General features: G+C 47.9%; 1 protein-coding gene across 2 annotated transcripts in view; it reads right to left on the bottom strand.

Annotated features, from left to right (window-relative positions):
- ABCC1 (ATP binding cassette subfamily C member 1 (ABCC1 blood group)) overlaps window positions 1-11,216 on the bottom strand; it is a 114,547-nt gene extending 103,331 nt beyond the window's left edge. For both annotated transcript variants that reach the window (XM_074322977.2, XM_074322976.2), the window contains exon 1: window positions 11,065-11,216. In XM_074322977.2, the coding sequence (XP_074179078.2) occupies window positions 11,065-11,112 (48 nt within the window). In that variant the 5' untranslated portion in view covers window positions 11,113-11,216. The remainder of the gene's footprint in view (window positions 1-11,064) is intronic.
- Window positions 11,217-11,992: the final 776 nt, after the last annotated feature.

Raw genomic sequence — 11,992 nt, forward strand, 5'->3', positions numbered from 1 at the left:
ACTGAGACAGTTACCCAGGAGAAAACAGTGTGCCCAGCACGTGACAGCCTTTCCCAAAACGCGGTGGCACGCGAAGGGCATCTAGGTGAGTGTATCTCAACCTCAGCACTATTGACATTTGGGCCCCGGTAAGTCTTTGTTCTTGGGGGGCTGCCCTGTACACTATAATGTTCGCAGCGGCCCTGGCCACTAACTGCTAGATGCCAAGAGCACACGCCCTCCACTGTGACAACCAAAAATGTTTCCAGATGTTGAAATATGTTCTCCGGGAGCAAAACCGCCTGGAGTTGAGAACCACGGATCTAGGCAGTTTGCCGACTACCCTATTTTGTCGTTTGAGTAGTGACATATCGAATAGCTGTTAGGTAAATACACTGATACAACCAACCTGGGACTTCATCAATATTCTAAAGTGAAATGAAACTTCCTATGGGATATTTTTATTTAGGTTTTCAAAAAAGTGAACTGATGTAAAGGACAGCACTACGTAAATACAGATGTGGCAGACACCACTGGCTGCCTTACTCAACCGCCCTTCCCAACTCCCTTCTCTCTTGCTGCCTCCCACTAAAAAAACACAAAACAAATGCTCTCTTTCCCTGCCTCCCTTGTAGCCAGAGGTGGTCACGGCCAGTGCAGGGATACTCAGGGGATCCTCAGAGACAGTCGGCTAAATGGGGCCAGGCCATGGGACCAACGGGTGGGCGCTCTGTCAACGAGCACAACTCGAGACCCTCAGAGGTTCCCTGTCTTGCAAGGGGCTCCTGAGAAGGTCATCACATGCTCTCCGTGCTCCATCCCTCCAGGTCATGTTTCGCATTTTCCCCTGATCTCCCTGTACACAGAGGCTAAAAAACAAGGCGCCAACCAACCGCCTCCAGAGGGAACAATTATTAGCAAATTACTTAATTAGGTTCCTGTTGACATGTCATCTTCAAGTAAATACCACTTCATTACAGATGGGCCATACCTAACATGCACTAGTAAATGAAAACAAAATATAAGTATGCTTTTATAAGCTCCCATTCTCATTTAAAAGAAAAACACTACAATTTAGGATATGTGGAAAAATCAAAGAAGAGAACAAGGAAGAATTAAGTAATTCAATCACTAACTACCAGGTCATCTTCCCCAGCACCTTGCAGCTCCAACTTTCCCCCGGGCCACTGGTCTCCAGCTTTGTAAGGCTGACTGAAGGGACCCCAGAAGCCACTGTCATTAATACGTATCTATCATCTGCTCTTAATAATAATACAAACAACAACAGTGTGTATCCTTAGGCCCTGCTAGAATGGCAAACTGGGCCAACCCTTTTTTAAAAACAAGACTATAGCTAGAGCGAAACCCTTTGTAATTAATGTTCTGAGATGCTGCACTCCACTCCTGAAAATATGTTCTAAGGAAATAAGTCAACAGGCACTATCCATATGATATTCATTATGATGTTTTCTTAAAAAAAAAAAAAAAAAAAAAGCATTTCATGTTTTTTAAATAAAAAAAATTTGAATGTTTCTTCAAAAGAGAAAAAAAAAAAGAAGGGGGAGGACAGCAAGCTAAACATCAAACCACAGGTAGTAATTATGTAAATTACAGTCCACCGATACCAGGAACAATGGCTTGGACATTTAAAGGTATAATTTTAAAAGGAATGGAGGAACATGGGAAAATTCTTACAACTGTAAATGGAAAATGTAGGATAGAAAATGGCAGGCAAGCAACAAATGAGAAATAAAAACTCATCAACACAGACAATAGTTTAGTGGTTACCAGAGGGTAAGGGGGTGGGGGTGGGAGATGAGGGTAAAGGGGATCAAATATATGGTGATGGAAGGAGAACTGACTCTGGGTGGTGAACACACAATGGGATTTATAGATGATGTAATACAGAATTGTACACCTGAAATCTATGTAATTTTACTAACAATTGTCACCCCAATAAATAAAATAAAATAAAAAAAGAAAGAAAATGGCAGGCACACTACAAATGCAACCTTGCAAAATTACGTACAAATCTGGACAAGAATTGGACGGTAACACGCCAATAGACCAACAATGGCCTATGGAAAAATATTTGCAACACACATGATAGACAAAGGAACAAGATTCTCAATATGTCAAGAGCTACTGAAAATCAAGAGGAAACAGATAAGCCAGGGTACAGATGTCAGTACAGATGCCAGTGTACAGAAGAAGGACCCGGAAAGACATGCACAGAAAAGAACACGCACACCACCGGGGGAAACGTAGCAGGATGTTCAACTTCTAAAGCAAATGTGGATGAAAATAAGATCTTTTCTATCCATCAAGATAACAAAATTCAGCCATGCCCAGAGTTGGGAAGGATGCATGCAGAGAAATGCAAATTCTCATTCACTGTCACTGGAAACGGACTTGCTATAACCTTTCTGGAAAATAACCAACCGATACCTATGAAATAGAAAAAAATTGACATAATTTTGGCCTATGTAAAAGGATGTTGATTGGAACACTGTTTTCAGGAACAAAAAAAGGAAATGAATGCAAGCAATGGTTATTAATAGGGAAATGGTTGAATTATAGCAAATTTGTAACTTCAAATGTTAAACTACTGTAAAGAGGGAGACTCTGTGTATTGATATGCATTATATGTTAAGTAAAAATAAAATGCAGAGTAATTACAACAGAACCTATTCTAATTCAAACATATTATTTATGCTTATAAATGTTTCTAGGATTATAGAGAAGACTGAAAGAATACCTTGACTATCGGATAGGTCCAGAGAGCAGCATGTTGAGGATTTAAATATCTTTATGTTGTTTGTTTCGTAATCAGAAATCTGATTAAACTGGAAATTGGTGTAAAAATTAAATCAGAGTTGTATTAGCATGGTGGGATTATGAGTCAAACTTTTACGTGTTGTTAAATTGTTGATGTAAAAGCACTTTTTAAACAGAAAAGACAATGATGTGTAAAATGTAAACACATCTTTTTAAAATTGTAAAAAAAAAACAACAACAAGCATTCTCCGGACCGAACCTCCTGGAAAGTAAGGTTGAATTCAACTGGGCAAAACCCTCTTGCAATACAGGGACAAAGCCTGGTCAATTCCCAGCTTGCTCAATGCTCTCAAGTGGCAAGAACACAACAGGCGCTTAATAAATGCTGGTGGGTCCACTAGTGGGAGTGAAAACTACAGCAGCCACCTGACAATTAGCATTATCAAATTTCAATATGCATCGATCTCTGAACCCAGGCGATTTCTCATGGAGGAATGTACTCTGCTGAGTTGCTGACACCTATTTGCATATATGTGCAAAGGTGAGTCCCCAGGGATGTATAAAGCAGCACTGTTCATCATGCAAAAAATCTGGAACCCATCCGGACAACGACCAAAAGGGGACTAGGGGATTAGATGGTACAGATATATAACAGAAAAATGTGTGGCTTGTAAAGAAGCGCTATTTCCTTTTTCTTTCGATTGGCACGGACTTAACATGGAAAGAAAATCAACACAGGTTTTTAAGTGGAGGAAGCAAGATACAGAACGTTGTTTAGAATATGAGCCCATTTGGGGAGGGAAACGAGATATCCCCTTCTCGCTCTCGCTCTCACCCCTTCATACATACTTGCATATGCTTGAAATTTTTCTAGAAGGACACCCAAGAGATTACCATCTGTGGCTGTTGGGTACAGAGCACAGGGAGGGGAAGTACCAAAACTTTTACTTCCCCTTCACCGTCTTCTAGAATATTCACCTTAAAAGTAACAGTGCAATCAAAAAAGTTACTGTGCAAGATCTCCCTCATGCAATCAGCCAGACCAATTCAGCATCTAGTTTTAAAAGACGCGTTTTCTAGCAACCTACATAATAGAAAGTCATTTTAACCACCGACCAAAGCACCTCATCATCTTAATAGGTCATGAAAAGTCTTTGGAGGGAAATTCCAACTTGGTCTGACTCTCAAGAGCTTCAGCTAAGGTCCTGAAACCAATTAGACTCATAAAACATATAAACTTCATTTTAAAACCCTGAGATTCGTACAAACATAAATGGATCAGAAACCCAGGCCTTTGTCCAGGCACAAATATTGCTCCACTTCCTTGCCAAGCTGGGGTAAGTTTCCTACCCGGAATTTCCAGACCCTTATTATTACCACAAGTCATTTGATTAGTGCTTTATGCCTTTTTGCAGAGTGCTCCAGGCCAGATTTTTATGAGATGGGCTCTGCAGTTCCTTTGAGTTAAGCTCTGATACTCTGACCTCACCAAGCACCCCAGGGCCTTTGCACTTGCTGTTCCCCTATCTGGGAATCCCTTCCCCCAGTTCTTGCACAACCAGCTTTACCATCTAGCTCACAGGTCAAATGTCACCTCCTCTGAAACGCCTTCCCTGGACATCCCTCTATCATAGCTCGCACCCCAGCCCAGTTCTCCCCGGTTATGTCATTGCAACACTTAACCACTACCCAAAATTGGTTTAATAATCCCCAGTGTGAGCTCCACGAGCACCTGGGTCTCGTCTGTCCCATTCATAGATGTATTCCCAGTGTCTAGAACAGTGCCAGCACATAGTAGGCGCACAGTTAATAATACAAGATTGAACACATGAATGAGGGCGAAACAGCTGTGGGAAGAACAAGAGAACAAATCTTGTATTTTCAAAGACCACACTTACGTTCTCCGTTCTCCCCAAGCAGGTAGTTACTTAGAGGCCAATAAAAGGTAAACTGAGGTTCTCAGAGAGAAAACTCAGAGAGGGAAGGGAAAAGCCTCATTAAAAAAAAAAAAAAAACAAACCCTCAATTACTACCTAAGTGTACACAATGCCCGCCTAGGGCTGCCCTCCGTGGTCATTGAGACCCATTTTCCAGAACTTGGCAACGTCCTTCAGAATATGAACCCCACAATTAAACCAAAGGGACACGTCAGTAGAATCTCAACTTGGTAATTGTCCACCTCGCCTGGGGCAGTTTAAAATGAAGGAGCAGAGCTTCAAACCTGACCTCTAAAGACAGGCGCTTTCTCCCCACAACTGAACCTCCACACCCCCCATCCAGAATGGATTAGGGGAGAGGGACGCGGGCCTAGGGGAAGAGAGGCAAACAGCATGAAAATGGTCGCTCGCTAATTGGAGTTTAACCTCCTTACGTTTCATTAAGCTTCTCCAAGGCAACCTCAATAAGCCAATTACACAAGAAGTCCAACAGCCTAGAAACTCTTAGGGAAATAAAAGCATGGGGGCCAAAGTCTTGCCCAATATGTCTTCTCTAGATTCCTCCACACCAATGGCTGTGTGACTTTGCCACCCAGGGGACATCTGACAATGTCTGGGACATCCGTCGTCCAGACAAGAGGAGGTACTACTGGCACCCAGTGGGTGGGGGCCAGGGACGCCGCTAAACAACGGACAGTGCCCACAACGGCCCCCAAACACAGAATTAGCCAGCCCCAGCTGTCAGGAATGCCGAGGCTGAGAAACCATGTCCTATACCTCCCACCCAGCCCCCACACTGGTTCCTCAAAGGCCTCCTTCAACCCTCCGCCTTCAAGAGGTAAGTACAGGTCCCCACCTGCATCCGAAGGGACACGTCCCAGGTTCCCAGCCAGGCTGGGGGAAGCGCTCGCCTCAGGACATCCAGAACCCTGGCACTACCCACACCCACTACATTATCACTGTAATTCTTTTTTGCACAATGTTCGGGCAAGTTTTTATGGGCATGGGTTTTACTGACCATGAAGATCTGACAATAAAAGCTAGACTTTATCCCAGCATGAAAATCTGGAGCTACCCTAGAAATGAGACGCCAGCTTCAAAAGCCTCTGGCATCAATAACCAGTTTATCCATCCCCCTCCTGCCAACGCGACTAGGCTGGGGCCAGGATCTGTGTGTCATCAATCTAGTGATTCCGTTAGGCCCCAGTAACTTCACCCAAAGGTTGGGCTTCAAAGCAGGGGATGCCAGCTCAAACACCTATAGGGGCCAGGTGAGGGACGCAGACCAGGTGAGACAGCACAATGAAAAAAGGCAACGGACGCTGCCCTGAAAATTGAGGCTGCAGGAAGGAGTAAGGATGGAGGCAAATTGCAACCACGCAGCTGACTGCTACCACGTACAAAGGCAGGCCCCGTGCTGTCGGAGCTTCTGATGTCTCACGAGAAGCCAGAAATCCAGATTTTTCTGTGCCGTCTTACAAATCAGTAAATATTAGCAATTACAGTGATTCATAATTAAAACAAAGCCAAACCAGCACATGGGTAGGCTAGATCTAATGCCCACTTTAGAACTGGGATCTAAGACACTCAAACTCAAATGTTAATTGAGCCTACTGTGCATGAGGCACTGGGCCCTGGGAAAAGAGATGGGTGAGACTCAGGTTGACCCGAACGAGATAAAATGTAAGCAGTCAAATGTGGAAGTTGCAGGGCTCTGTCTACCTGAGTATCCATTCGAGACAGGCGAGTGACTTTCATCCTTAGGGACCTCTGGAGACAAGCTTCAAGGCAGCTCAAAAGCCATTCCACCGTTTCGTGTCATTCTTCCTTCAACAAATTATTACTGAGCACCTACTATGTTCCCGGCACTGTTCTAGGTGCTGGGATTCCGGCCATAAACAAACACAGGCAAAATTCCTTGCCCTCGTGAAGTTGCCCTTTTGGTGGTAATTGACAGCGAGTGAAAATTCATTCATTCATGAGTTAATTAATTAATATTTGGTGTATCAGATGGTAGTAAGTGCTACGGGGAAAGAGCAGGGCCTATTGGCATAGGGGGTGAGCGCCCTGAAGCGACACCTGAACAAGGATTTATAGCTGAAGGAGCATTCCAGGCAGGGGAAACAGCTAATGCAAAGGCAGCTTGAGCGGAGAAAGAAGCAATAATAGGCTTAGCCGTGATGGGGCGCTACGCTGCCAGGCGTCCTCGTACGCTCTCTGAGCCCTTGGTTTTTAACCTGAGGAAAGTGGGGATCCATTGCAGGGTTTTAAGCAGAAGAGGGACAGGATCCCTGTGGCTCTGGAGTTGGGATTCGACTGTAGGGGTCCAGGAGGGAAGTAGGGAGAGCAGAGAGGAAGGCATGTTCAAATCTAGGCGCGAGCCAATAGCTGCAGAGCAGAGCAGAGCAGTAGCAGGGAGGCTGTGAGAAGCAGGCAGGTTTGGAGACATTTTGAAGGAAGAGGCAACAGGATCTGCGGACAGATTGGACGTGGAATGGGAGGGAGAGTAAAGGATGACGCGGGCTTTCGCCTGAGCCTCTGAAGACCAGGTGCCATTAACTGAGGTGCAGAGGGCTGGGGGAGGAAGGGCCCAAGTGCTCTCTGGGACCCGGGAAGTTGGAGACACCCAGGTGGAGATAGCAGTTCCTAGAAGTTGAGTGCACAAGGGGAGAGATTTTCATCCACCAGCACGGTCCAAAGGCATCCCCCACCCCAAGATTATCACAAACAGAGCTGGTCCAGGCCCCTCATCAGTCTCCGCTGAACGGGCCAGCTGTAGCTTCCTCCTGCAAGGCCCAAGGGCACCCCAGGAACCCTGCCCTGTCTGCTCTGAGGTTCCCCTTTTCTCCTCCCAAAGCCATTGACCTTGTTACCGTGGGCCCATCGCACTGCCATTCTCAGATTCAAGCTGTGGGGAGTAGGATGAGTGAAAGGGAGGCCCCATGGGTTTCAGGGTCCCTGTCGGCTCTAACAGTGCCCAAGGAAGGGAGACATGGGGAACTGGAAGGGGGGACGGTGGGAAAAAGGAGGAAGAAGAGAGGAAGGCAACGCGATGAGTCTGAAAACCAACAGGGTATTTGGAGGATGGAGAAAATTTTGCCTTTTCATCCATTGTTGTGAAGCCAAGGAATCAGACTGACCCCAAAGCCAGACCTTACCCTCAAGAGGAACTTCTCATACAGACCCCTCTCACGCCCCTCGCTGGCTAACTCAAATACTCAGCGGCTTCTGGAGTTGGGGGGATGGCGCGGAGCATCTGGGTGGCAAACTGCAGCAGGACCACATAGTAACAACTTGGGAGCTCCCGTTGGGGTCATTGCTTACACTTCCTGAGCGCTGACTACACACGAAGCAACCACCTTCTCTAATTACACCTCGCGTTACCACTGTGCTATTCGCTTGGTTCTGTTATCACCCCCATTTTCAACAAGCGGAAAGTACTCCCCTAAGCTGCAGGGCCAGGAGTTGAACCCACGAAATGGGGGCACTTGCTCTGAGCCACAAGCACTACACTGCTCACTGATTTCTTTCCTCTACTTTCCTGCATTTTCCAAGTTTCCCACACTAGATATGCAACCTACCAACAAACAATTTTTTAAAAAATCACCTTGCAAGGAGAGGCCCAGACTCATGATTCCAGCCATCATTCAAACATCAGCCATAGAACAGCCCCTCCTACCAGCCCCACACCCGACTCCAGGGATCCCCAATTGTAAAACTCCAGCAGAGTGCAGTGAACCCAGCCCGGTTTCCATTTAGATAACTAACTTCCTCTTTTTTCACCCCCAACATTTGCCTGAGTGAAGGCAGTTAAGTCAGTAGAACTCTCACCATGGGCCATTTCCACACTCTGGTCTTTCTGGAAATTCCCTGGGTCTCAGAGGCAGGCACTGGCCCAGGAACAAAGCTCTGATAAGCTTGTCACCTAGACTATTCACTTTGATTTCTAAACAGGGTCTAGATCAGGGGCATGAATGGGTGGCCCGATCCCATCCATCTCCATCAGCTGAATAAAAAGTGAGTCCAAAAGTGGGAGGGATGAGTGACTCAAAACACACAACTTCATCATTTTTTTTTTCACAACTTCATCTTTAGAAAGAATAATAATAACCATTGTTGAACTCTAAGCAGGACACCAGCTGAGCCACATACAAGATGAACTCATTTACTCTTTAAGACAATAGGAGGTTGGGACATTTTGGACTCCTGCCCGCATTTAACATATGAGGAAACTAAGGCCCGGAGAAGCAAAGTAGCTTGTCCAAGGTTATCTGTATCAGTGTGTGTGGGGGGGGGGGCAGTTTCCCCTGGCCTTGAGCGTGCAGACCTAGAAAACACAGAAATTATCTGTTTTCTGTTACATTGGGTTTCTTCTCATGTACCAGCTGCACACACTCAAACTCTGGTTCCAGGGCACCTCCAGAAACTGGGGCATCCAGCACGTCCAGGTATCCAGAGGGAGGCAAGTCTGCAAGGCCAAAGACTGAGGGAACATCGAGGGCCTGACAGAGGTGAAGGTCAATCACCTGGCAATTTCTGGAGCGCGACGTCCTTGCAAGGAGAAAAAAACCCAACTGGTCTTCCCAGATGAGCTTCTTAAGCTAAATAAACAGAGGACACCCCCCAAACACACTCGACTTTGGAAAACCTCATTAGTCATCAATCAAATACATCCTGATACAGAATCTAATGTATGGTCATATGTATAATATACGGTCATATAATAGATATGACCATACATTAGATTCTGTATCAGGATATATTTGATATATATACATATGACCATACATTAGATTCTGTATCAGGATGTATTTGATTCCCCTCTATAATTTAGGAGAAGAAAAGAAACAATACTCCAGAATTCACAGCAACACTAGACCATCTGGATCCTTGCAGAGAAAATCTTACTGCTGTTATACCTGGCACAGAGAGCAAGGACTCCACAGGTTTTCCCCTCTGCTAAATAGTCCTATTTTGCAAATGGCCTGCTCTCCAATCATTCCCAGACCCTGAATACACAGCTGTTTCCAGCCTTTGAGTAAATCTCTGATCCCACTGGCCTGACAATGGGAGGGATACCAGGGTGAGATTGGTTGTTCTACCAAAAGGTATGCCCCCAAAATAAAGCCTTCCCACGGGGCCCTGAAGAATGACTTTTTCAACACTCCAAGTGCAGCCTGAAAGGAAAGGACCACAAAACAGGACAAGAAGTTATTTTTGAATACTAATCACCAAGGGTGCTTCTCTCTCCTGAAGCCTACACAAAAGGGGGAAAACTATCATGTCCAGATCTGCCTCGCGTGTTTACAAATAACCAACACGGCCTAACACAAGTGCCCTCCTGGAACAAAGGAGGAATTCCCCCATCAGAGGGAAGCTAAAGCCAGAGACACCAGGATTGAACCATAGGAAGCTGACACTGGAGACCCAACCAGGCTCAACACTGAACATTCAGAAGAAAACTTGCAGAGGTAAAAACTGGCGGAGGTCCTCACAGAGAGGAGCCTTATATTACAGGGGTGGGGTGGCACCAGGCCACTGGTACCAGGGGCCTGGGCATCCTCAGCTGCACCCCAAACCTAACCCGAGAGTCAGGTGAGACATGGCTGGGGTGAGCAGCCCTACCTTCTTTCCTGGCTGTTCCTCCAACATCCCTACTTCTTCCCTTGTTCCTCCAAACTGCCCCACGGAGTAATTAAGCCAAAAGAAAGTAAAAGACGATAAAAAGACATAACCACGGAAGAGTAACGTGGATGCAAAACAACTGGGGAGAGGGTAAACCTCAACCAATGACTGGGAAGCCCCTTTCCACAGCCAGAGCCCCTCCCCAGCTCAGCCCTTGGATGACGGGGCGTTCTTTGTGAATGGGGGGACCCCAGCCCACAAAGGAGATGGGAGAACTTCAGCAGAGAGACAACCGCCTTTACCGCCCTCCATCTCCGGCGCCCTCCATCTCCGCCGTCCCCTTCCCTGGAAGGTTATTAACCGGAGAGGGAACCCCAAAGCAGGAAGGACCACTCCTTTCGGCCCCCTCCCCCAGGCTCTGGCCCTTCACCTTTTCCCCCGAACCCCAGAGCTGGGCACATGCAAATCGCTCGCCCTTCCCCCCGGAACTGAATTACCCAAGTTTTCCTTCATCCGCGGAGGCTCCCGAAGGAGCCGCGGCGGGCGGGTGGGGAGCGGGACCCCCAGGCCGGCTGCAGAGCGGGGAACGTGGCGCTCCGGTCGGCAGCGGGTGCCCGGGGTCTGCGGGCCCGCCCGCCCGCCCAGCGCTGTGCTTCCCCCGCGGGCCGGCGTCCCAGCCTGCCGGGCGCCCTCCCTCCCGCCCGCCCGCCGCCCCACGCGGGCCGGGCGGCCGCCGAGCACTCACCCAGAAGGGGTCGGAGCCATCCGCGCTGCAGAAGCCCCGGAGCTCCATGCGGCCGGCGCGGGCACCGGCGGGCACCGGCGGGCGTGAAGCAGCGGCGCGGCGGGCAGACAGGCCCGGCGGCTGGCAGCGGCGACGACTGGAGGCAGCGGGGAGGGAAAGCGGCCGCAACGCCGCCTGATTGGCCGGCGCGTCGTGATGCGGCGGCCCCGCCCCGCCCCGCCCCGCCCCGGCGCCCGGCTCCCCTCGCAGCCCCACGGCGTGGGCCTGCAGGACGCAGTGGTCTGCAGCCTGGCCGGATCCCCTGGGCCCCATCCCACCCCCATCGGAGGCCCCGGGAGCTGCGGGGATCTCTGTGTCCATACCTGGCGTCCAGTTTTCAAATCCTACTGTAGCAACGAGGACGACTCATAATAATAATAACAACCGGGAGAAAATAACACGTCCTGAGTCCTCCATGCGCCTGGACTGTGCCAAACACCAGCTGTGTGTCCTCATTGGATCCTGTGTATTATGACTTCCCTTTCATGAAGGAAGAAAACAAGGGGCAATCAGGTCAAGTGGCTTTTCCAGAATCACCAGGCTAACCCAGCCAGCTGACTTCAGAGCAGATAAGAAACATCGGAGGTGGATACACTTACTAATTTATTGGAGAAACTGAGGCTCAGAGAGGTGAAGTGATTTGCCCGAGGTCACACAGCTGCCAGGTAGTGGAAGTGGGATTCCAACCACAATCAGTCTGACTCCAGAGCACTCATGGCCCAAGGACTCCAATCGCCGTCCCAAACAGCTATGGGACCCGCATGTGTGCAAAGCACCTTGGTGTTTGTTTTTTTTTCTCAACCCTCTTTGAGCAGCATTCAGGAAACGATCTGATTATTGATCCTCCTCTTAGAGATAAAGAAACTGAGGCCTACACTCGTAGTAATAA

The sequence above is a fragment of the Rhinolophus sinicus genome, chromosome 10 (assembly GCF_057876585.1).
Source record: "Rhinolophus sinicus isolate RSI-liver-muscle chromosome 10, RSI-T2T, whole genome shotgun sequence".
In the NCBI taxonomy this organism is placed as follows: Eukaryota; Metazoa; Chordata; class Mammalia; order Chiroptera; family Rhinolophidae; genus Rhinolophus; species Rhinolophus sinicus.